The sequence below is a fragment of the Pteropus medius genome, unplaced genomic scaffold, assembly GCF_902729225.1.
Source record: "Pteropus medius unplaced genomic scaffold, Ma_sr-lr_union100, whole genome shotgun sequence".
Taxonomy (NCBI): Eukaryota; Metazoa; Chordata; class Mammalia; order Chiroptera; family Pteropodidae; genus Pteropus; species Pteropus medius.
The window spans coordinates 1798287-1824829 of record NW_024340696.1 but is presented as its reverse complement, the minus strand read 5'-3'; the positions used below and the strand labels follow the sequence as shown (position 1 = coordinate 1824829).

General features: G+C 36.9%; 1 protein-coding gene across 5 annotated transcripts in view; it reads right to left on the bottom strand.

Moving 5' to 3' along the window:
- Positions 1 to 26543, bottom strand: part of NELL1 (neural EGFL like 1) — a 719285-nt gene that overhangs the window by 573727 nt on the left and 119015 nt on the right. For all 5 annotated transcript variants that reach the window (XM_039865670.1, XM_039865651.1, XM_039865633.1 and 2 more), the window contains one exon: positions 6494 to 6590. In XM_039865670.1, the coding sequence (XP_039721604.1) occupies positions 6494 to 6590 (97 nt within the window). The remainder of the gene's footprint in view (positions 1 to 6493; positions 6591 to 26543) is intronic.

Here is a 26543-nt window from a genome sequence, read left to right as displayed (position 1 = left end):
GTCTTTATTACTTGTATTTATATTTACTGTGGGTGCTGGAAGAACTTATAGTATAATGTTGAAAAGAAACAATGGTTATAAGGATTCTCATATGATTTCTGATTTTAACAGGAATTCTCTTAATATTTAAGCTACAAGCATGATGTTTTTATGTATGTTTAATTTATGCACTCTATCAGTTTAAGGAAGTTCCCTTCTATTTCTATTTTACTAAGAATATTTTACCATGAGTCAGTATTGACAACCATAGGAATTTTTTCTCTTTTTAATGTGGTGAATTATATTAAGTTTATTGATGATAAAAACAGATTTGCATTGTTGAAATAACCACCTTGCGCGCGCTCTCTCTCTCTCTCTCTGTCTCTCTCTCTCTCTCTCTCTCTCTCACACACACACACACACACACACACACACACATCTGGATACCATTCAGTTTGCTAATTCTTTTTAGAATTTTTAATCTATTCTAACTTGTATTCAAAAATATATTGGCTTGTACACTTCCTTTATTATACAGTCCTTGTCTGGTTGGGAATCAAGGTCATATTATCTTCATGAATGGGATGGGTAGTATACTCATTTATTCTTTTCTCTGGTAGAGTTTATCTAAGATTGGAATTGTTTCCTTGGATATGATAGAACCACCTGTAAAAATGTCTCAACATAGTGGTTATTTGGTGAAGAGACAGGGTAGATTGGAAAAATGGTCACAGTTGTTCAGTTGTTTGCTTCCTTTTTGACTGCTGCCCTGTGGAATGGGAATTTGTAGCATATCTTATAAAAAGGTCAAGTCTCTATTTCCCGTATTCCTAAATCTGGCCTTATACCATGATTTGGCCAATATTATGCAGCAAAAACAAAGTGCAAATTTCAAGTCTAGGCTTCAAAAAGCTGTGCACACTTCTGCTCCAGCTCTGGAAACCCTGTTCAGCCACCATATAAACAAGCTTGAGCTAGACAGCTAGAAAATGAGAGATCACGTGAAGCCAAGATGAGCTGTCCCAGCTAAGGCCAGTCCCCAGAAAACCTAGCAGCTAACCACAGAAACATGAGTGAACCCACTGAGAATACAAAGAACATTCAGTTAAGCCCACCCCAAATTGACAACTCACAAAATTGTGAGCTAAATGGTCACTCTTTCAACCATTAACTTTTGAGTTCATTTGCTATCTATCTATCTATCTATCTATCTCAAAAGCTCACTAATCCAATAGATTTTAATGAATTTATCATACTTTATTGATTTTTCATTTTTTAAGTCCATTTTGATAATTTATGCATTTTTAGGAAATTTTCCCACTTTAATCTTCCATTTTAATAGAATAAAATTGTTAATGATTACTATCGTTTTTAATTTTGCAGTATTGTTTTTTTAATTCCTACTTTTTTTATGACCGCTCATTTTTTTCTCACTTAAACTTCCAGATTTCTTTCTTCAAATGACCAAATTTCGGCTTTCTTGATCTTTACTACTGTATCCTACTCATTATAAATTTCTGTACTTATATGCTTATGTTTCCATGCCTTTTACTTTCTTTGGACTTATTCTGATTTTCATTTTCTAACATCTTAAGTTGGATATTTTATCATTAAATTTCTGCTTTTTCTGTCTTTGTAGGATATAAATACTTTGAGTAGCTTCTTCTATAGCAAGCCCTTTTACTCTTAGTCATGTACATTGGGGGAAAAGTTCCAGACTTTAACATATTCCAATAAGTCAACCTTTTTATTTGTGGTTACTACTTTTATATCTTATTTGAGAAATATTTTTCCTACATCAAGATTATAAAGATATTTTTCTATGCTATCTTTTTAAGCTTTCCTTGTTTACCTTTCAGATTTAGATCTATAATCCCCTGGAATTGACTTGCATGTAGCGTGAAAGAGAAGTCAAGATTAGCTATTTCCCCATAGGGATATGCAGTTGATGCAGCACCCTGTAGGGAGACCACCCTTCCTTAGTACACTGTAACACTGTACTGCATATTTGCGGCTTATATTTTAGGTGTGTGCATCTTTAGAATTGTTTATCATTATGTGGTAAACTTCTTGGTCTTTATGTCTGATATTGCCCGAGTTTCTACAGCTTTTCCATGTTTTGTTTGGCCTATTTCTTTTTTCCACTTCACTATCGACATTTATGAATCCCATTCCACTAATATGTCTAGGTATAACTATCTTTCCATTTATCTTGATTTGTGTAACAGACTATTAAAATGGTCAAAAATCCTTCCCCTCCTTGCATCCATGTTCTTGTAATGCAATATTGCAAAATAGTCCTTCAGGAGATGGAGTCTATTTCTTTACCCCTTGACTCTGCATTTGGTCAGATGACTTGCCTTAGGTAGGTAGTATATTATTAGCATATGTGATCAAGCAAACAGAGCCTTGAAAGGCCTTAGTGCACTAAGGCTTCCTCTCTTCTTATACTTGAAATCTCAAGATTGCCACGTGCATAAACCTGAGCTAGACAGCTAGAGAATGAGAGACCGTATGGAAGAGAACTGAGGCACACCAGTCAATAGCCAGCCTACTACCAAAGATGTAATGAGGCCATCGTAGATCGTCCTGCCACCTGCTGACCTGTCGATTTACCACAGAAACATTAGAAAGCCGAGAAGAATTCAGTGTAGCCAGGACCAGGAAAATCATCCAATCAACTCAAAGAATTTTGAGCTTTATAAAATGGCTATTGCATAAGCGTCTAAGTTTTCTAAGTGACTTGTTAGACAGTAATACCTAATATACACTTTGATTTCATTGTGTTTCTGTAACAAGAATTGATGTCTTTTATCAGTTTTAGAAAATTCTTAGCCATCATAATTATCCTGGCACCTACAACTTCTTTCTCCTATTCCTTCTGGAATTTTTCAAATATATATATGTGTGTATACATGTAAAATATATGTTTATATATGTATCTTCTCCATCTTTTAACCTCCCCTATTTTCCTCTCTATATCTCTGCACTACAATTAAGGTAATCACTTTGACGATATTTTCTATTTCACAAACGCTCTCCCCATCTGTGTCTAATCTACTGTTTAGCAGTTTCACTGAATTCATTTTCACTTCGATGAAATTTTCAGTTCCAGAAGTTCTTCTTGATTCACATCTCCCTGATCATATTTACTGTCTCCAGTAATCACACATTTTTTAATTAGTTATTTTATTTTTTAAACATTCTAAACAAATGGACTTTTAAAATTCTTTACCTTCTAATTCCAATTTCTGCAGCCCTTTCATGGCTAATTGAAAACAATTGTTGTTTCTTTCCACTCTCACTCATTATGGCTTAAAAACTCATACTTGCATGAACTTAATTTGTGGGAATCTTGTGAGGTCTATGTTGCAGATGATCATTTGTTTTTCCTTCATCAGGAATCCCAAGGTACTCAACCCAGAACCACTTTAAGATAGTTGCTTAAGCTTCATGGATAAAGTAAATCCAAAGCCTGTATGTCAGGGCTATTCTCATCAGAAATTCTCATCAGAAAACTAGTATTTTTCTCCCATGTGGAGATGAGGTGAAGAAAGACTAATTTATTGGATTGCCTCCCATGCTAAATAGTAAGTGATTTCTGCCCATTCTTTCACTAGAGATGAAAAGTTTTCTGGGTCGTGCCTTCATTTCAGGAGTTTCTGCCCAACTGCCAATCTTTCATGGCATCTAAGCCATTTCTCCCATCCCACAGAGACTGTTAAAATGTAAGACTTGAACTGGGACTCTCATACATTGCTAGTGGAAATGCAAAACAGTACGGCCACTGTGGAAAATATGTTGGCTTTTCTTATAAAGTTAAACAAACATACATTTACTATATGGCCCAGCAGTCCTATTCCTACATATTTACACAAATGAAATAAAAACTTTTGTTCATATAAAAGCATGCAAATGGTTTTAGTAGTTTCATTCATAAATGCCCAAACTCAAATCGACCTAAATGTCCATAAACTGGGGAGTAAATAAACAGTGGTACAGCTATGCAATAGAACTGGAATACTACTCAACAATACAGAAGAAGAAAACCCTGATATATACGATAACTTGGGTGAATCTCAAAATACATTCATATATACATGCATAAATTATTCCATTTATGTAACATTCTTGGAATGGCAAAAACTATGAGGCTAGACAACAGATCAGTGGTTGTGGTTTAGGATGAGGAAGAGTTGAATAAAAAACAGCAGAGAAGAATATTTGGAGGTTATGGAATGGTCTTTTGTCTTAATTATGATGGTGTTTACATGACTGTATACATTTTCCAAAACTCACAGAACCGTACATTTAAAGGGGTAAATTTTTTCTATGTAAATTATACCTTTATTTAAAAAAAAAATAAAGAAAGAATAGTCCAGGACCAGATGATTTTACTAATGACTTCTACCTAACATTTAAAGAATATAGAAAATCCTTCTCAAACTCTTCCAAAAAATTAAAGAGGGAACACTCTCAAACTCATGTTACAAATATGATGTTTTTATGCATTATCCTGATCCAAAAAACAGATAAGAACACTACAAGAAAATTTCAGGGCAATAATCCTGATAAATATAGATTCAAACAATCTTAAATAAAATACCAGCAAACTTAATTCAAAAGCACATTAAAAGATCGCATACCATGATTAAGGGAGATTCATCTCTGGTATTCAAGAATGGTTCAACACATGCAACTCAATAAATGTGACCAAACCACATTAATAGAATGAAAGATAAAAATCGTATGATCTCAAGAGATGCAGAAATAGCATCTGACAAAACCCAATATTCTTTCATAATAATAAAAAGGTCAATAAATTCAGCACAGAAGGAATATACTTCAACATAATAAAGGCCATATATGACAAGCCCACATAACATGATACTCAGCGGTGAAAAGTTGAAAGCCTTTCCTTTTTTTTCAAAGAAAAAAATAGAAAACAAAAATCCAAGAATTTGTATGGAACCAAAAAAGACCCCAAATAGACAAAGTAATCCTGAGAGATAAGAACTAAGCTGGAGGCATTATACTTCTGAATTTCAAACTATACTACAAAGCTATACTAATCAAAACAATATGATACTGGTACAAAAACAGATATACAAACTAATGTAACAGAATCAAGAATCCCCACAAAAAAATACCTTGTGAATATGGTCACCTAATATTTGACAAGGGAGTCATGACATTCAGTGATAAAAGGACAGTCTCACCAATAAACAGTGCTGGGAAAAATGGATATTCACATGTGAAATAAAATTAGTCCCTTATTTTACAACACTCACAAAAAATTAATTTAAAATGGATTTAAAAAACAAAATGCTGGAAACCATACTAGAAGAAAACAGGGGAGCGAGCACCTTGAATTGATCTTGGCAACAGTTTTTCAGATATGACAATAAAAAGCACAAGCAATAAAAGCAAAAGTTAGTAAGACTACATAAAAATAAAAAGCAAAAGAATCAACAAAATGAAATCGCAACCTATTGAATAAAAGAAAATATTTGCAAATCATATCTCATAAGAGATTAATATCAAAAAATATATAAAGAACTCATACAACTCAAAAGCAAAAAAAAAAGTTTGATTTAAAAATGAGCAGAGGATCTAAATTGACATTTTTCCAAAGAAGCCATGCAAATAGCCAATAGGCACATGAAAAGGAGCTCAACATCATTAATGGTCAAGGAAATGCAAATGGAAACCACAATGTGATATTCATGGACACAGACAGTGGATTAGTGGTTACCAGAGGGAAAGAGGGGGCAGGGAAGTAGATGGGGTAACGGGAGTCAAATATTTGGTGGCAGAAGGAAATTTAACTTTGAGTCGTGAACACACAATGCAATATACACATGACATATTACTGAATTGTACACTTGAAACCTATTTGATTGTATTAACCAATTCACTCCAATAATTTTAATTAAAAAAAAAATTTCAACACATTTTTGTTTTATCTAATATTTATAGGCATTTTGAAACAGGAGGATTTTTAAAATATCCAGTCTACCATATTGCCAGAAGCAAAACTCTGCCAGCCTACTGAAGAACAAGACTACCTTAAAATTTCATGTTTTTAACTTCTTCAGTTCATTTTATCACTGCATCCTCATGTTTCTATGAAGTACAATAATGCAGTTACTATTATCCTCTTTAGAGACAAGAAAACCAAAGCTTATAGACATTGAGATTTGTTTCCTATTGTGTATCTAGACATTCACACCAAACTGATTTAACGTATATTCTGAGAATGGAAGCCAATTTAAAGATTACCTTAAGTCTCCCAGAATTAGGTTAATGGGAAATATTTTTAGGATCATTTACATTCTGCATCCATCATGCATACCTAGCATCAGAGTGAACTGTGTGACCCTGCGCAAGTCACTTAACTCTCTGCCTAGCAGAGTTTCGAAGCACCTACTTCATAAAATTATGAACATTAAAAGATTTAACTCACATCAAGCACATAAAAAAGCATGTGGCAAAAGTAGAAAGTAGTCCTTACTTTGAATAAGCCATGCTTTTGGTTGCGCTGACCAAGCCATAAATTGCTTCCTGGGGGAAGGTTTGTTTCAGGAGGGTCTATCACACGTTCATAAATCCTGTAGAGGCAAAGAACACAGTTACTAATAGAGAGGATCAAAGCAGAACCAAAAGGTATACACGTTGTTCAAAGTACTCATGGTAATAGCTGCTGCTATAGAGATGGAGCCAATTATGTGGCATGTTTTAAATGACAGGTAGGTAACATGAATGTAGAGATCTGTTTCTTGACAACACTTGTTTCACAACCTCAGGAGTTCTCTGAGTGAAATTCGAAACTGGCCCCCATACACAGAGGGTTAACCAAGTAAGAATAGTAGAGTTGGGATGAGAATCCCCAGTTGTCTAGCTCAAGGCCCATCCACTCCCTTTATCCAGCTTGATAAAAGGATACAGGGTTTATTTAGCTGCTACTCATTTCTATTATAACCTGCTATACTCCTCTAAACAAGTGAGTAGCAGCTGCTTACTCTACAAAATCAAGTTACTAACATCATCATCCAATCAACAAATACTTATGAGCACTTTTTATTCTCTGAGCTCAACACAAGGAAACAGGAGATAGAGAAGAAAAAAAAAGTCCTGCCCACCGGAGCAAAAGATAAATGAATAAAATCTTCACATATCTTCATATACAATATGACATATGAAGACATATAACTAATACAGAGAAGACAAGAGCCCCAGGATCTTCGAAGATACCTACTGGACAATTGAATTATCTCAACTACTCTGCCCTACCAAGCCTCAGTTAGTCACAAATAGTCCCCGTACCCAGTTACCAGCTGATCAAAGGCCTCCACCTGGCCCCTGACAAGTACTTCCCAGAACTTGAGTGCTGAGAAGAGGATGGACGTGCTGGCCTGAGAACTGAACTTGCCCTTAGATGCTCAAAAGGTTCTGAGTGGGGTGAGATAGAGTGATCATACATGAATTTCAGTTTCTCGTGACGGCCCTGTCCATTCCTTGCATTTCTCAGCCCTTGCTCAGAACAGCTGCAGGAGGAGTCACCTCCAGGTAGGTCCAGAGATTCTAACAACTAATCAGTCCTCCTCAGTAAAATGAAGCTGATTGCTTCCTGCCAGAGGGTAACGTATTCCTTTGGTGGCTCTCAAAAGGAAAGTGTGGAAGAACTGGAGAGATTGTCCAGTTTTGTCAAGGCCACTGTGAGACTTTTGCAGTTGGTAGCTGTCAGCCACCACCTTATATCCTAGCTGCATTGCCCATTACTCCCGTTCCCCACTGGAAACATGCTGTTTCCTAATAATACATGCAAACTATTTAACTGGCAGAGATCTAAATATATCAGGCCCTTCTCCACTAATTATCTTTCCATTATAAATGGAGGCTCAAGACATAAGCAAAGAAAAATAAGTTTCCTTTAAAAAGACAGGCTGTGTTTCCTCCACAGTAATTTAACCTGCTTTGTCTGTTAGAATCAAACATTTTAAATGAAACAGTCAAAAATGCTATAACACAAGAACCTACTATATACTTCCTTATAAACGTTTTTCTCAATATTAGTGAAAAACTAGAAACAAGACAAATTTACAACATGAGAGAAATGCATAAGTTATAGTAGATCGGCTTGATAGAATTTACTATAGTCATTAAGAGTGATAAATATGCAGGTTGTGAAATATGGGAAAGCATACAAAATAATTTTCACTGGAGGAAAGTAGAATGCACAATTATTTATGCACTATGGAGATAACGATGCAAAAATTATGTTCAATGCTGGGGAATTTCAGAGGAGTCCAGAGAGAAACAGAAATCACTATACCTAGGTGAAGAGGCAGAAGCGTAATTTTCTATATGGCCGTTTTACCAATGAATTGAAAATGTTGTCAAATTATTTACCTTAACCTTCATTTTAAAACATTTGTATCTGTCAGAGTGAGAGATTCCAATTCAAACCCTTTTAGGTTTTCAATATGCTAAAAAGTGAGCTCCAATGAGCAGGCCCTTCATCAATGTTTATTAAGTGCATGAATAAAAGAAAGAACAGTGAAAAAGATCAACTTCCTATCCCGCCGTATCTTTCACAAGTATAGTAACTCCTTGTGACTCAGAAATAGTTGAGGAAGCAAACATCCGAGGCCCACGAGCAGCTAAAGCAAGGTAGTGACCCACAGTCCCCATGTTAAAGGGACGTGTTAACACAGTCCCCATCAAGAGACCCCCACCCCGATACCAAAGGCTGCTGCCTTCCTGGCAACTATGCCAACTCACTTCAAGAAGTAGTCTTCGCTAGAGAATTTCATGCAGCAAGCAGAATCAGCAAACTAGATACAGATATAGCAAAATGAAGAGATCTTAAAAACACAGTAGTAAAAAAAGAAAAAAACCTGCATAGAGGAAATCTAATCATGAGGAAATATCGGACAAATGCAATTTGAGGGACGTTTCGCAAAATAACTGTGCTCTTTAAAATGTCAATGTCATGAAATATAAAGACAGACTGAGAAACAGTTGCAGATTAAAAGATACCAAAGGGACATAAAAATTACATTCAGACAGGATCTTGGACTGAATCTTGGGGCAGGAAAAAAATCTCATAAAAGATATTAGTGGGAAAATTAGTGCAATTTGAATAGGAACTGTAGATTACATAATAATATTGTGTTGATACTAAATTTCTCGATTTTGAGAATTGGGTGGTGTATATTTAAGTAAATGTCTTGTTCTTAGGAAGTACACACTCAAGTATTTAGGGATAGAGAATCACGATGTTTGCACCTTACATTCGAAGAGTTCAAAATAATGTGTGTATATATAAGGACATATATACGTAAACACACATTATTATTTAGAGAGAGAGATAAGAAGCAGAATCTGAGCAGGGTATATGATTGTTTTTCAAGTCATTCTTAAAAGAAAAAGTTTTAAAAGAGTAAAAAGCAAAGGGTCGATAACGCAGTAAACTAAAAATACACACATGTAAAACAATTTTATATCTATTAGCCAAAGATACATACAAATTGCATAAAATATACAATAGTGTTCTCCTGGGGGAATGGGATTGGTGCAGGGGGCAAAAGTGAATGAACGAATGATAAAGGAGAAAGGAATATTTCACAGACTAATGCTAATAACATATCATAAAGTAAGAAATAAGATTATCACATCTCCACCTATACCCATATACCAACATGCCAGACAAATACAATCAGAATCTTGGGGGAAAGGCTTCTGAATCCTAGGGTACAGTTTAGGTGGACTAGCTCATGGAACTAGGCAGAGAGGACACAGCAATCTGTCACTTAAATCTGGTATCACCCAAGTCAAGTGAAATGAAAAGATAAAGCTAATATAGTATACTCCTAGGTTTCCAGTGTGGTCAGGAAATAGAACCTCTGATATTCCAGTATTCTTGTTAATGAAGTTTCCTTCACATCAACAAACATCTGACTATAATATGTACGACACTGTGCTGCCTATGGGGATACACACAGGCCAAAATTATATGGCCAAGTCCTTGCTTACAAGTCAAATGCCTGAGACAAACAGACAGCACGCACACACACACCCTAGAATTCAGCGCTGTAATTGCATTGATCTGTGGAAGTGGAGAGGAAAGAAAACAGAATTCTATCTGCCAAAGAGAAGACTTTCCAAAGAAGGAGACACTAGAGCTGAGTTTTAAATAAAGTGGAGCTGACACTCAGACATAACAACCATCGCCTACACAGCACTTAGGTGTGCCAAGCATTATCCTGAGGGTTTTCCATATGTTAATTCACTTAATCATTACTGCACCACCATCAGGTAGGTGTTCTTGGTTCAGGAATGTTAAATGACAGGTCCATGGTTAAGTAGCTTGTGAATGACAGAGCTGGGATTTGAACCCAAATCTGTGTTACTCACTCAAATCAATTAAAATCCCTTTACTCTTCGGGAAAGAAAAAGGGAAACAAACTCATGTGCTATAAAGTACATGGCCAAGACTGGTAAACTCTCTTGCAACCCACTTTCTCTTTCTCCTGGGCTCACTACATTTCCAGCCTCCCTCACAGCTGGGTGTGGCCATGTATTGTGAGTGGAAGGGATGTACCAGTTCTAGGCCTGTTCCTTCCCCCAAAATTATCTCCCTCAAGCACGTTTCACATTTTCTCTTACCTTCTCTCTCTCAGCTGACTAGAGAAGACGGAGGGTTATAAGAGGTGGGCAGAGACACAAGATGGAGGATCCTGGATTCCTAAATGATGTGGAAGGCCATCTGTCAGCTAGACACACCCAAATAGAAACTTTGTAAGAAGTAAAATTCTATGTTAACCCACTGAGATAGAAATTTTCTGTTGTGGCTAATAATTTTTACTCTAATAACTCCACTGAAAAATAGAAAGGTGACTGTTGTATTTTCATGCCCCAAAGCCAAGAAGTACCAGATAGTATAATATAGCAAGGACGACATGAATTGGGATAAAATAGATTTGGGTTCAATTTCCAATTCTGCATTATACTATCTATTAGATATTAATCAAGTTAGTTAATTTCTCTGTACTTTGGCTTCCTCATTTTAAAAATGAGGATATTACTGCTGACTGTATGGATTGTGGTGAGGCTTAAATGAAATACATTTAATGCCTTTGACACACAGTAGGTGTTGCCATTCTGTAAAACTGACAGGTGCCTGAGAATGCAGAGCTACACAGGTCACATGACCCATTCCAGCCCCCTGGCTGTGTCTCATGCCAAATGAATCCAGTGAGATGTGACTATCAGTAGCTTAGATGCCTACTTATACTTTAGGATACAGTTTAAAAGAACTTCATCACTGTCACACGGAGTAGATTTAAGTACGTGAGACTTCAATGTTAAAATGGGAGAATATAGTATCTATTTTGTCATAAGCTTTGTCTATCACTCGAAAATTTAAAAGTCCTAAGTTTTCACCGTCTACAAGTTTAAAGCTAGAACAAGCAAATATGCAACAGGAAAAAAAGGAATTAACAGTGTTAATTTCTGTTGCTGTTGAACCTAATTAGCGATGGAGCAAACTGACAATCTAGACACTAAACTTCGGATTTAAAACAGAATTTTAGAACAAAGTATATTTTCTATGACATCTTAAAATTCCAGTATTTTTATTTTAGTTTTAAAATGTTATTCATTAGCTTCTTTTAATGCTTTCAAACCATAAATCACAACCTTGTCTGTATAAATTACCCAAAATTCTAAGTATATTATTCAATATCTTTTACATCTGTCCAAAATTTATAATAATTCTTTGACATTTACAAAAGTTTGATTTTTGTTGAAAGTTCATCAGAAACCCATAAGACTGTAGATGAGTTCAGGAAAAAGAAAGAGGGAGAAGAAATATTTTATAATTTATTAGACACACAATCACCCAACTAACAAAAAATGCACTGCTTTTATGAGTAAAATACAACAGAGTGCTATTCCTCACTCTTTTGCCCAGTCCAGTACTAGGCACTTCCCTGAACCATTTGGAACCTTATCTGGATTGAGCCAACCCATGAACGTTTCTGAGAAAATGAAAATGTCAGCAGTGAGCAGAGGCCCTTACTCTACATTTTTACTTCAGACTGCCCTTATACATCTTTTATATATTGTTTTTTATATATCTTGACTGCCCTTCAAGTTGGTTCTTTACTAATCTCTGAGACCCTCCACACTTGGAGGACCCATTTGGACATACTCTCCAGAGTTTCAGTCTATGAGCCTAAACCCTCTCAGTAGAATCTAAGATTCTGGTCCTGGCTGGGCCTGTTTTCCCAGACCTGCCTGCCAAGAAAAGAAGAATTGGTCTTTCCTGGCATCCCTGAGCCCAGCACTTTTACTCTCAAGTTGTGCCTGCACTGCTACAACCACTGATGACCTGCCGAGTGTGGAAACCCTCATTGCAACATCCCTGCACCTGCTCAGCTGCCTCTTGCAATGACACCTTCCCTGACACTCCTAGATAAAGTAGCTCCTACGCACTCACCACTTTGCTTGTTGTACCCTTATCAAAGCACATGACTCTCCAAAATGATCTTAGCTCTTTCTGGATTGACCGTATGCTCCTACCAGACTGTAACCATCTTGAAAACAGAGACCATGTCTACCTTTTTCATGTCAGTATTTCTAGTATCTAAAAGAGTGCCTAATCGAAGTAAGCGCCTGCTCCATATATTTATTTATTTATTGAATGAATGACTGAATGAATGAATGCTCCCTGATACGATCTTCAGAATGAGAGGGCTGCAGTCAGAGTTATACAAGCCCTAAAGTACTACAGCAAACACTTTATGATGAGCAATTTGCAAAACCGAAAAAAAAAAAAAAACCACACTGAGAAATCAAGTAGTCAAACTTGACACTTTAGGCAGAGAATCCTGAGGAAAATGCAGTCAATGAAAATGAGTGAAATGTGATAACCCTTTTCAAGTGTCTTCCCCACAATCCCCGGATCATGAGATTTACACACAAAGCCCGAAAGACAGAACAAGATGAACCCCTCTCAATGTTTTTTATCCAGAAAAAGAGAGAGGGATAGCAAGTTCTAATCCATCAGGCAGATCACTAGCTAACAGGAAAGTCGTACAGATGTATTTCAAGAGCAAGAGAAATACTCAGCAACTTGAAAATTAGATTAAGCACAGCCCTTTTGATAAGCGCACGATTTACTGCTTAAGTTGACTGCATTATAATCAGCCTAAATTCATCGCATTCCCATAGGATATCTGATACAAGTAATGTATTTACAACCATCTAAAATCTACCCTTCCTTTTGACTAAAGAAAACCCAGTTCTCACTTCATCACATTTCCAGGCCATGCACTCGAAGGTGCTGACTATTAAGCAGCATCGAGAGCATTATGGGAGTTTTGCATGCCATTAGTATCTAGCAACATTTTAAAGTGTAAGTATCTCATTTCTAATACAATACCATGCAAAATTAAACATCCAGTCAAATATAAAACCTGCTTGAGAGGAATGAACAATGCGAAGAATAGCTGACATGTCCCTTTAAAAGTCAGTCACTGAATTGTGGGCTTGCATGAGGAATTTTCTTCACAAGGTACAACCTCCCTTTATTCTTGACTTTGGTTAAGAATGTCCTCCCTGGCAAGTGTCCCCTCTGCTTAAAAACCAGTCAATATTCCACAAGAACTCGATTTTCTGTTAAAAGATAAAGTTCTCAGAGCTCAACACAAAGCAAATGCAGTGATTCAGCAACACTACTTATGAAGGAATATTGGATTTTTATTTACCTGGATGAAGAAAGACCTCTGAAGGGACTCCTTGGTACCTTTCCCAATTATTTGGAAGAATAGATTTCCAATGTAAACCATATGAGTTGACATGTATTATACTGCTGTTCAATAAGACAATATGAAGCCCAAATGAGATGCTAAATGAAGAGGTTTATCTTGGGCTTTGGCTAGAATTGAAGAAAAGCGTTCATGTTCTCCCTGAAGAGGAAAGTTACAATGACCATCCTCACTAGGTAGAGCCTCATCATCACTGTCTTTCAGCTGGCACTGGTAAATATCAAGGTACACCTTGGAGAATGTTTCCTACACAGAACACAAGGCAATTCCCATTCTATTTCCCCTCACTTATATGCTGGTGGGTGACCTTGCACAGGAGGCCTTAATGCTAACAGGGACATAATACAATCTTACCTCTCTAGGCCTCACAAATGTGGAAACAACAAAGTTGTTGATCTCCACTAGAAAAGCAAAAGACATCTATGGTGTCATTAGCCTTATTCTTGGCCCTCACAATTGCTGAGCATTCCTTCTGTAGGCAATCTACAAAATAGTTTTTCAAAGCTTACTTTACTCACTGTGACAGGATGAGCTAGTTGTTGAATTTCCAGGTCAATTGCCTGGCTGTTATTAATTATATGCAAACATGAAATACACATCACACACGACTTATACCAGAACGACACAAAAGGAATTCCCCCAAAGAGGATCTCTGTAGTCCCCTCTACCAATCTGTTTAACAAAACCAGATGACACTCAAAAAATGACAAGTTTAAAAAATGCACCTCTGGCACTATATAGGAGAGAATAGACTGTAATCAGAGAGGATTATAAGAATGAATAAAGTACGCCCCCAACATGTGAGAAATGAATTCCAACCTAAATCCATGCCGAACTTGACAGAAAGGATGACAGCAGAGCTCAGCAGTTTCCAACCTGTTCCTTAGCAGCTGGCTACAGAGAGTAAATACAAATGCAAACACAAAAAGAGAAGGTGAAGTTGAAATCTGGACGTAGATGTCCTCATTGTGGTAAACTAGAAGACAGCAGTGTTCAAATGTGATTAGCAAATACTGCTGCCAGGGCAGGGTGTGAACACATCCAGAAAGGAGAGGTTTTCCCAAAGAAGATCAAGTCCTCATGTGAGCTGCTTCATCCACTTAGAAAACACTTGTCAAACTCATGCTTTTTCTCGCCTAGCTATTAAATTTTACTATCTCCTTTCTCTCTCATCTGGATCTGCATACCAAGGATACTTTCCCTTCTTAGCCGTATTTTGTGCCCATAATATCTCTCTTCCACTCTCTTACCAACCCTTATTCTGTCTAGAGTTCATGATTCGGATATCACCCCAAGATGATGCTGCTGATCAATTAGGGTCAAACAGCTGGCTCATATAAGTCTGCCCTATTTAGCATTTTTACCTGTGCTTTGGCAGTATAATAGCAAATGTGCTTATTTACAAAGTTGGTATGATTATTTCAATCACAACAGGTTTAGGATAATACCATTTGGATTAAGAAGACTTTAATGGAGTTAGGGCCAAATCAAATAAATAAGATTTAACATGGAAAAATGAAAGGTCCCATGTTTAAAGACCATGCTTCTCAAAGACAGAATGTGAGATTTAAGGCTTAACAGAAATACATGTTGAAAAAATACTTAGCCGTTTGATCGACAGTGAGGTAAAATAAGGCCCTCAAAAAGGATCTTGTGATCTTAAACTGTATCATGTGAAGAAGATAATTATCTCATTCAATGTACCCAGAGATAATCACATTTAGTTATAGGAACTTCTCAGATGACAAACAGACACGCTTTAGAAAGAACAAAGCAAGACTGTGAGGGCCTTCCAAACCAAGTCAAATTATGAATACTTGAAGGAACAGAGAATGTTCAGCCTGAAGAAGTAAATATTATAGGAGGGCATGATAAAGTTCTTCAAATATTTGGGAGACTGTCACGTGGAAGAGGGATTATACTTGTTCTATGTAGCTAAAAGGGATAAAATGTATACCAACAAAGTATAAACTGCAGGAGGTACTTCTGGCTCGAGATAAGAATTTTCTAGCAATGAGAAGCCTTTGGAAGCAGTGAACTTCCAGTGTCTGAAGGGTGGCCCAGAAGATGACAAAGGATCACTTGGCAAGGAGAGCAAACCTCAAACTCAAAGAGACAGAGATTCCCTCAAAAGGTGCTTCGAGTAACTTCCATATACAAGAACTTACATAGTTCATAATCCTTAAAATCACCCTAAAAGGCAGGTATTGCTATACTCAATTGACAGATGTTCACAAAGGTTAAGTGACTTGCCTGATACCATTCACTAAATGATGAAGCCAAAATTTAAATCCAGATGTAAATTTCTGCCCTGCCATATTGCCTTATAATCTTCTACTGATTCAGCTTATAAAAGTCAAATGTTCAACCAGTAGGTTGCATAAAGGCGTAAAATACAGAAAGATCTTTGAAGTAGAGTCAGAAGACCTGTTTGTGTCTTACCTTTACTATTATGCTTTATAACTTGGGGCAAATTACTGAACCTTTCTGAGCCCTCAGTTTCTTCACTCATAAACTTTTAATAACAATACCTACTATACAGGTTTTCAATGAATATAGATAATCTAAATAAAAGTACATTGTAAATTCTAAAATGGTGTTTTAAAGTGGAACATTATTAATGTTATTAGGTAAGATTAATAGTCTTATTTTCATAGAACAATCTAAAAGATACTTTAATTTGAATTATTTTCAGAAAAATTACCAGAAGCCTTATCTAGGCCACTTGGCTCAACTGGTTAGAAAATAGAACCCAGTGTCAGCTTTACAATTTCTATTAAAGAGGTGCTTAGGGGCAGAAATCTGAGAGAAAAGAGTAGAGTAAGAGCCTCCTATATCACCCCTTCGGTGTTGCCACTGATGGCACATTGAAGTCACAGACAAAATGTGCTGCTAACAGAGTTCGATGATACCCCAACATAGCTGTCTCCAAAAATATTTGCTGATACTCATAAGTGGGTAATAATTTAGTGTAACCTCATTTTACTATTCATCTAGATGAAGAGTTAAGCATTATAATCAGTCGAAAGCCTGCTGCTAATATAAAGCACACATTGATATCCAGGATACTCAGGGTCGGAAAGGACATTGAAGGTCTTCTTATCCAACCTCCATCTGCTACTTGTTACATTAATATTAAACATTCGAAAGCCATCTGTCATGTATAGTGCATGTGACATCCTCGTGTAACATTTTAAAGCTTCTCAGAGCAAATGGATGTCTCCCTGAAGGCCTGGTAATTGACCATTCCCTAACAACCCATGTGAAATATGTCAGGGTCTAGCAGGTATGATAAGAGACAAGAGGAATATTTTTCTCTCTCTCCATGAGGTCCTGATACAATCACAGAGCACCTTCTACACACAAAACAATAACAACCATGAAGATTCAGGCAAGGATCCATATTCTTTAACATTTTTTATTTTCAGGACCTTGGAAAGCACCAATAAGGTCCATTAGGAGTTCCCAAACCTGGCTGTAGGATAGCCTAGTAAGCTTTTGAACAATAGATTCCTACGCCCCTCATAAAATCAGACTTACAGGTGTCAGCCTGGCCCCACTGTATAAACGAATCCCTGATGGAGGCCTGATTGGGCACTGTCTGCTCTCAAGCAGCAAAGTCAAGCGTGACTGCGAGCTCCTGTCCCAGCCACTCCACTACAGGGAGCAGCTGGGACTCTGCTTATGGAATCTCCGAGCAGAATGAGAGGCATAGGGAATGCATTCTCCTCTTAAGGCCATTTCTGGAGGTTTCTCTATTTGTGTAAAAAGCAAACACGAACCAGTACAAAAAAGAAAAAAACTCCTTCGGCATCCCAACTTTCTGTAGTTGGGGAAAAAAAAAAAGTACAAGAATTCTCCTGACCATACCCCTTTAATAGTTATGTATAGCAGTGGTCCCCAATACTTTTGACACCAGGGACCAGTGCTCCTATGAGAATCTAATGCCTAAAGAACTGAGGTGGAGCCGAGGAGGTGATGTTAGTGCTGGGGAGCAGCTGCATATACAGATGAAGCTTCACTCACTGGCCCACTGCTCACCTCCTGCTGTGCAGTCCAGTTCCTAACAGGCCAGGGATAGGTACAGTCTGTAGCCCAGGGTGGGTAGGGACCCCTGGTATAGAGGAAGGGAAGGAAGAAGAAAGGGAGTAAGGGAGGAGGGAGGGAAGAAGGGAGGAAGGAAGAAAAGAAGGAAGGAAAGAAGGAAAATACAGACACATGTATAAATTTATTTTGACAACAATATTATATTCCCGGCCTCTTAGAGCCTGCATTGTATTGTAGATGAATAACAATAAATAAGTAAACAAATAACTTTATAATTTCAAATAGTGGCAAATGCTATGAAGAAATATAAATTAGGTGAGCTGGATACCTCCACTTGTCTTCTCTAAATATACTGTTTACCCCGCTTTGTCTTGCTTTGTGCCAAGACTCACAGGTTCTCTCTACTTTTGGTTCCAGTTGGTTCTCAGCCAATGAGAAATACCAGCAGGAAGGCAGAAAGGGATTGAAGTTGGAGTACTAATTAATTAATATGTAAAAGACTTAGAATAGTGCTAGGAACATGGCACTCACTGAATAATGGAAGCTGCTCCTATTAAGAACAAAACTAGTGAAGACGGCCCTTGACTACTAAGTGGTACTTTCATGTTTGTGAGCTTTTTCTCTCTCAGCTGTCTATAGTCTTCGCAATATAAATGTGTCAATACAAACTTGATTGTTTTTTAATAATGTTTACAGAGAGGACAACTTGTGTGCCTTGACTTCTGCTTTGTAGCAAGTACACTGAATTATTCATTTAGTTTGGGGCTCTTTCTTTTAAAAAGTAATCATCACTTTCTTGAGAGAAAATTTTATTTTTTCATGCTATTGGTCCTGTCAGACTAGAAGTTCACAATCACAGAAGAAGAACAAAGCAATTTAGATAAAATTTCCTGTTCTGAAGGAAGACTTTTGTTATTAAGTGTGAGGCATTCAATAGTAACTGCCAGCTGTTTAATCAAAAAGTCATTGTTCATTGTGGAGAAAAAAACTGGAGTTTGGAAAACAATGAGGCTACAACATCAAGCTCAGAAACTGTCTGATGGTTTGAAATTCTTTTCTAACTTCGTGGGACCATTTAAGCTATAATGGCCCATTTCTGATAAGGCATTTCATGATGACAGTAAGAAAATCACTGAGACAACTAAGATCTTCAACTCATCTCTTTAATTATTCCCTTTCCTGGTGGCCCCTTCGTATTCAGATTACAGGGTATAAATTAAAGACAGTTTTCAGAGATATCTCAAATAAGCCTATTATATAAGTGACTCCTTCAATTCTAAAACCAAAATGAATGATAAAAGGAAAATTAAGATGAGGGAGGGGATTACAAGAAGAGAAATATTCTGCATACTAGTAAGCGATTAAGGATTTTTAAGAAAACTAATGGGAAAAGAAATCCAGGAGTCAGAAGGCCTCTATTCTAAATTCTGGTTTTAACCACCAAACTTGGGATGTGGTCACTTCAATAAATCACTTTATCTTCCTGGGATTGTCTCACCTTTCACATAGAGAAAATGATGCCTGCTCTACTTACCTATTTCTTTTTTAGGCTCAATGAGATATTGTACAGTGATTGCTCTGAAAACTCGCCCAATACTGATGTGAAAGAGCACAAAGTGCTGTTGAGCCACCTGAATGCTTGTGGTTTTCCAGATCCTCCCAGTAACCCAGCTATATTCCCTTTCTTTATATTCAATTCAGTCCATGAGATAATCTGGAAACCTTTTAATAATCTTGCCTTTTTTATTAGGTTATTTAAGTTGATTTCTGTTAACTTACAACCTCCGTGCATCAACTAACATGAAAACGTGTGGGGAGATACACTAAAAGGCAAACAATTATACTCTCAAAATAGGAACTGCAATAAGTCTTAGGATGCCCACTGACCACCCCTCAGTGCCTGCCTCACTTACATCCTGTGATGTAATCAGCAATTTATGGATTTAAAGGCAACTTGAAAGTAGAAACCAGCTCTGATTTGCCATGGCATCCCCAGTACCTTGACCAGTGCCAGGCACAGAATATACGCTCCAGAATAATGGGTTTTATTTCATCTATTTTTGCACGTGTTTCACTTGGATCAGATGCTGGAAGCAGCCATCTCTCTGATTGTACAATGATTATCCAGTGGATGAACTGGTGTGGCTCCCTCTGCCTCTTAAATGGATTGTCCACCTGCACTTCCAATACTAGGTTGATGGAAAGGCTGAAGTGCAAATTTTCAATTGAAAGAGGGTGTTCAAAATAACTGAAGCGTTACTCAAGTCAAGGCCATGCCACACTTCCATGCATAAATGAAAATCTGTATGCACATTCCCCTAGTCTCCTTCATCTCTCTCTTATCTCTTCACAGAGATGTCATAAAGAACTCTCTCAGTAACACATAACTGTCTGAACATTGCTGACGCTTGATACTAATACTCAAGAAATATCAATTAAGAGAATGAAGGCCTCCACTTCACGTGACAGAGACTCCAGTCACACTGAACTATTTGCAAGTCCTGGAAGTTCCATGTGGTCTCATTTCTATCCTTTACACACGCTGGTCCCTTGGTTCGAGACACCCTTCTAGCACTTATCTGGAGATATAGGCCAAGGCTCAATTCAGCTGTCCAGCTGGGAAGCTTTTCTCAAACTATATTTCCTCCACTTTTATTGAAAATGTTACCTTTTTCTTGCTTTCTATATATATTACTGTCAAAATGTCTGATGCCAACCTGAATTTCTTTGCTTTGTAAGTGATTGGGACTTTTCGCCTTAAAGTCCTGAGAAATATTTTACTTAAAATTGAATAGTTTTACTAGAATATATCTTAGAGTTGACTTTACAGGTCAGTTTTCTTAGATTCGTGATTGGCCTGCTCCATATGTAAATTTGAATTATCTGTTGTTTTCTTGCACTGTAAGTTAATCGTTTTATTGAGATATAATTCATATACAATGCAATTTATCCATTTAAAGTATATACTTCAATGGTTTTTGGTATATCACATTAACCTTTTTAGGTTGTGGCAAAATATATATAATTAAAATTTGTCATTTTAACCAATTTTAAGTGTACGAGTCAGTGTCATTAATTACATTCACAATGTTGTGCAACCACCACTATCTACTTCCAAACATTTTTCATCACCCCAAACTAAAACTCTTTAACCATTAATAAGCAGGAACTTCAATCTTCTATCCCTCGGCCCTTATTAACCTCTCATCTTTCTGTCTTTATGAATTTGACTATTCTAGACATTTCATATAAGTTGAATCATAAATATTTGTCCTTTTGAGTCTGGCTTATTTTACTTAGCATAATATTTTCAAGGCTCATCCATGTTGTAGCATGTATCAGAACTGCATTCCCTTTCATAGCTGAATATTCCCTCCATTACATGTATATGCCACATTCTGTTTAACCATTCATCTGTTGATGGACACTGAGATATTTCTGCCTTTTGGCTATTGTGAAAAATGCTGCAATAAACACTGGCATGCAAGTATATATTCAAGTCTGTTTTCAATTCCTTTGGGTATATACCTGCAAGTGAAATTGCTGGGTCATATGGTATTTATGTTTAGCTTTTTGAGGAACCACCAAACTGTTTTCCACAGTAGCTGCACCATTTTACCTTCCCGCCAGCAATGCATCAAGGTTCTAATTTCTCTACATCCTCGCTGTTATTTTCTATTTTTTATTATTATTATTATTATTATTATTATTATTATTATTATTATTACAGCCACCCTATGGGTATGAAGTGGTACCTTACTATGATTTTGATTTGCATTTTCTTAATGGTGAAGAATCTGGAGCATCTTTTCATGTGCTTATTGGTCATTTGTGTACCTTCTTTGGAAAAATGTCTATTCAAATCCTTTGCCCATTTCCGAATTGGGTTGTTTGTTAAAGGAGTTCTTCATTCTAAACATTAATCCTTTACCAGATATGTGATTTGCAAATATTTTCTACACCTTGTAGGCTGTCTTTTAGCTCTCTGGGATAGTGTCCTCTGATATACAAAAGCTTTTTAACTTGGTTAAGTCCAGTTTATCTATTTTTTCTTTTATTGTCTGTGCTTTTGGTATCATATCCAAAAAAATCATTGTCAAATCCAATGCCATAAAGATTTTTCCCCACGTTTTCTTCTAAGAGTTGTATAGTTTTAGCTCTTACATTTAGGTTTTTGATATATTTTTAGTTAATTTTTGTATGTGGTGAAAGGTAAGGGTCCAAATTAATTCTTTTCCAAGTGGATATTCAATTTTTATAACATCACGTGTTGAAAAACTATCCTTTCCCCATTGAGTGGTAGTGGCAGGCACCCTTTTCGAAAATCAACTGACCATATGACCATTTGAGAGACTATTTCTCCATTCTCTATCCTATTTCATCAGCCTATATATATCCTATGTCAATATCACACAATTTTGATTATAATTTTGTAGTAAGTTTTGAAATCAAGAACTGTTATTCCTCCAAGTTATTTTTTTTTTGAGATTATTTTGCCTAGTTTGCATTGTAACTTTAAATATTAGTTCCATTTGATTATTTCATTTTTCTGAATTAGGAACTTTGATTATATGTTGAATCATCACTATTGACCATTTTCTTTCTGGCTATTTTTATTTCTCTACTTCATATTCATTTTCTTGGTTATTGTAATGTCTTTCCTCACTGTCCCTCATAAGTCTTTCAGTTGAGCTTATTCTCATTTAGGGTTTTGGTAATTTACTTTTCATTTCTAAAGTGCAATTATCTTTCTCTTGTTTCTTTCCTGAATTCAGTCAACTCATGTTTTATATATCCTGTTTTTCATACACTTCTATGCTGAGTTTCTGCATTTGTAATTAGAAGTAAGTTTTCATATCTCTGAAGATTTTTTAAAGGGTATTTGATTCAGTTTGGGAGTACTGTATTAGTTTTTTTCTACATCGGAATCTATTTTTTTAAAGAATTTGCATTAGCCGAAATATTTTCTCATTTTTAATAGTTTGTATACATTTTCCTGCTCTTTTATGTTCATTTTGTAAAGTTTCACTTTCAGGTACATTGATGCTTACAACACTCTCTGCCTCCAGTTATGCTGGCAATGTGGGTGTGTACACCTCCATGTGTTCTCCTTGTTGCTCTATAAGTGTGTTTGGAGAGAATGTGGAGAGATTCAGATTTAGGAAATCCCCATCTTCCTAGAAAAACCAAGATGGGAGGGAAACTTCCCTGCCCCCATAACTCCCAGCTAGATTAACAGCAGCACCTCTGCATTCTCCCAGCTCCTTTCAACACATTGTGGTAGCACCTACCACACTGGTATAGGAGTCAGTTATTTACCTGCCTGTCTCCCAACGAAAGAAACCCTGGGATCCTTAAGAATTTGAACCTTTTCTTCAGTAGAGGTGGTCAGAACTTCACTCAACTAGATTAGCTGGATTTATAACATGACTCTGCCACTTGTTGGTAATATAACCTTGAGCATATAAGTTACTCCACCACTGCTTTCTAGTCTTCTCATCTGAAAAATGTACATAATTACAGTAACTACTTGATATTGTTCTTAAAAGAGAGACATATTTAAAGCACTTAGAACAGTGCTTATCATATAGTAAGTATTTAATATTCTTATTCTAATCACCATCATTATCTCTTTATCCCCAGAAACTACTATGGAACCTAACACATAAAACACATTCAATAAATACATAACTAATGAATGGTTCAGATTTGTCTTCTGAATTGTAATAACACTTAAAATACAGTTGATATACAGTTCAGCAATGTATCAGGTACTATTGTGTATTATAATCTACTACTAGTCTGTGTGTTCTTTTATGTTCCAAATAAGGCCATAAGCTTCTTAGAGGATATATTTTATTCTCTATCCCCTATAGTATTACGCTGGCTAAAAAACAAAAGAATTGCAAATGCTTTTTGAAGAAGTTAGTAAATATTTGAATGTAAATATTCTGGACATGTGGCTGTGTTAAAACACACACACTAACATCTGAAGGGAACCCTAGATCTACGTACTTACACCTCACCTTTTCCTCCCCACCAATGAGATTTCAGTGCCACAATGTCCATCCAGCTCTAACTCTTCTGAGCTTGGAGAGTTTGGCACAGTCGTTTAAACTCTCAGAAAAATGAAGAGCTGATAGATGCCTCCTAGGTTTTATGTGATATGAAAATAAAACATTTGTAAGTCATGGGTCCTGACTTGTAGTGGCTCTTAGTACTCTTCCTCAACTATGCCCTCCACTTCATCCCACCTGCTTCACCTATCTGACTCCACATCACTCTCTGATCAGGTCCCAAACAAGGAAGAGATCCAGCAGCACTTCTAATCAAGCCAGTAGATATCGCCGTCTATGTATCTAGTGCAAAACATCCTCACACATATCCTTCTGACCCTGCAAGCCTGTATAGCCAAGTGACTCCACTGCTTAGCCATTTGGTAGCTCAGAAAACAAAGACCATTAGCTTCACTGTTTGTTTTGGTTTGGTTTCATATCAACTGCATATATAACTTAAGTGCTCAACAATCAGTGACATGAGGAAGCAACAAAGGAAGCAACAATAGCACAGACATTCATTCTTTCCTTCAACAGGTATTTATTGATTAATATGGGCTAGGCACTATACTAAGTTCTGCAAACAGAGATATGAGAAAAATCCCTGCTATCTTAGGGGAAGGGAGAAAGAGGGAGGTATGAACACCTAAAAAAGCAATAAATACAGGAAGTGATGAATGTGAAGGAGAAAATAAAACATAGTAAAAGAGGATGGAGAACAATGTGTGGGAGAATTTCTACTTTAGTTTCACTGATGAGACAGCATTTGAATAATTTAAAGAAGTCAAGAAAATATATAAAGAAAAAGTATTCCAGGCAGAGCAAACAGCAAATGCAATGGTCCCAAGAGGGAGAGTATGTTAAAGTAGAATCAGGACTCAGGTGTGGCTGAAGCAAAGGAAGCTAGGAAGAGAATTCTAAGGGATGTGGATGGAGAAGCAGCGAGAAGTTACATTACCTTGGGCTTCCAGGCCAGGTTATGGACCTATCTTTTAAGTGAGATAGGAAGATCTTTGGAGAGCTCTGAGCAGAGGACTGTCATGATTTTATTTACTCTGGTTGTGAGCTGAGAATAGACTAGGCAAGTGGAATCAGGGAAACCTCTTGCAGATTGTTGTGACAATACAGATGAGAGAAGTGGTCTGGAGCAGGCTGATAGGTGGTAAAAGTGGTCAGATTCTAGATATAGTATTATGATAAAATTAAGAGAATTTGCAGATAAATTATATTTTGAGTGTAAGAAAAAGCAAAGAGTGAAAGATTACTACAAGTTTTGGTTGGCTCAATAACCCTGTGAAGAATAACTTTTGAGGAGGGAATGACTAGTGCAGTTGATAGATAAAGACTGAGAATTAACCGTTGGAACTAGCAATCTGGAGGTCTTTGGTGCCTTTAATAAGAGTTTCTTTGGTATGATGATAGGGACCAAAACCTGAGTAGGATGGATTCAAGAGAAAATGGGAGGGGAGGAAATGAAGACTGTGTTTACTAGCTCTTCAGGGGATTTTCACTGGAAAGACAAACAAAGAAGTGGTAGTATCAGCTGGAAAGGAATATGGGATTGAGGAAAGGTTTTTATTTATGTATGATGGGTTTAGAGAATGTATTTATGCTGCTTGAGATAGTCCTGTTGAGGGAAAAAAAAACCTGATGATGCAAGAGAGAAGAAATGGTTGAAGCGATATCCTGCACAAGGAAGAGGAGACCCCTAAGTAGAAACACGTAGAATGTACACAGCAATAAGAAATGCAGAGTCCATGGTACAGAAGCAGGCAGGCTAGTGGAGATGGTGAGGGGAGCCAGAAAGGTTCTCTTCTGATTGTTTTTATTTCCTGGGTGAAGCAGGAAGCAAGTTTATCAACTGAGTTGTAGATAGGACTAAGTTGAAGGTGTGAGGAAAGAAGAGGAGATGTAGAATAATCACTTCACAGAGAAGGAGAGTATGATGGCTTCGGAGTCATACACACCTACGTTTCAATCCCACCTCTAACCTGCCTCCTAATTCTGGACTTAGGTTAACTCTTCCTGACCCTACCTCCTCATGTTCAAAATGGAAATAAAGATGCCTTCAAAACATCTGCTCCCATATCTCATAGATCTGTTCTAAAGGTTAAATGACATGCTATATGTAAACTCCCAATACACAGTAGATGCCTGGTAAATATTTATTGCTTTCCTACTTTTTCTTATCTTCCACCCTCCAGTTCCTTCTCTTTACCTAAAGTATATATAGCTGAGAATGACAGAAATGTCTCAATGACGATTTAGAAATTAAAGAATGGAATGATCCTTCACCTTTTCCTTTCTCTCTTCTAAACCCCTTGGGACTCTTTCTAACCCTAACACTCAACCAAATCAGTTAGCCACACAACTAATGGGTATTCGAGAACTTCTTCCATATACCCAAAGGCTGTGTGTGTGCTAAGGTAGAAGCGGCACAAGAGACGTGAGGTTCTTTTCTCTTAATAACCTTATAGTACGAGCAGGAAAAATGAAAATCAGAAGGAACCTCATCCTCTCATATAACACTAAACTCTCTGATACACAAATACTGTGTATCCTCGCAGCCAAGATCTAGGCACATAATCAGTTTGAGGGTACCAAGACACCATCAAGTTCCAACTCC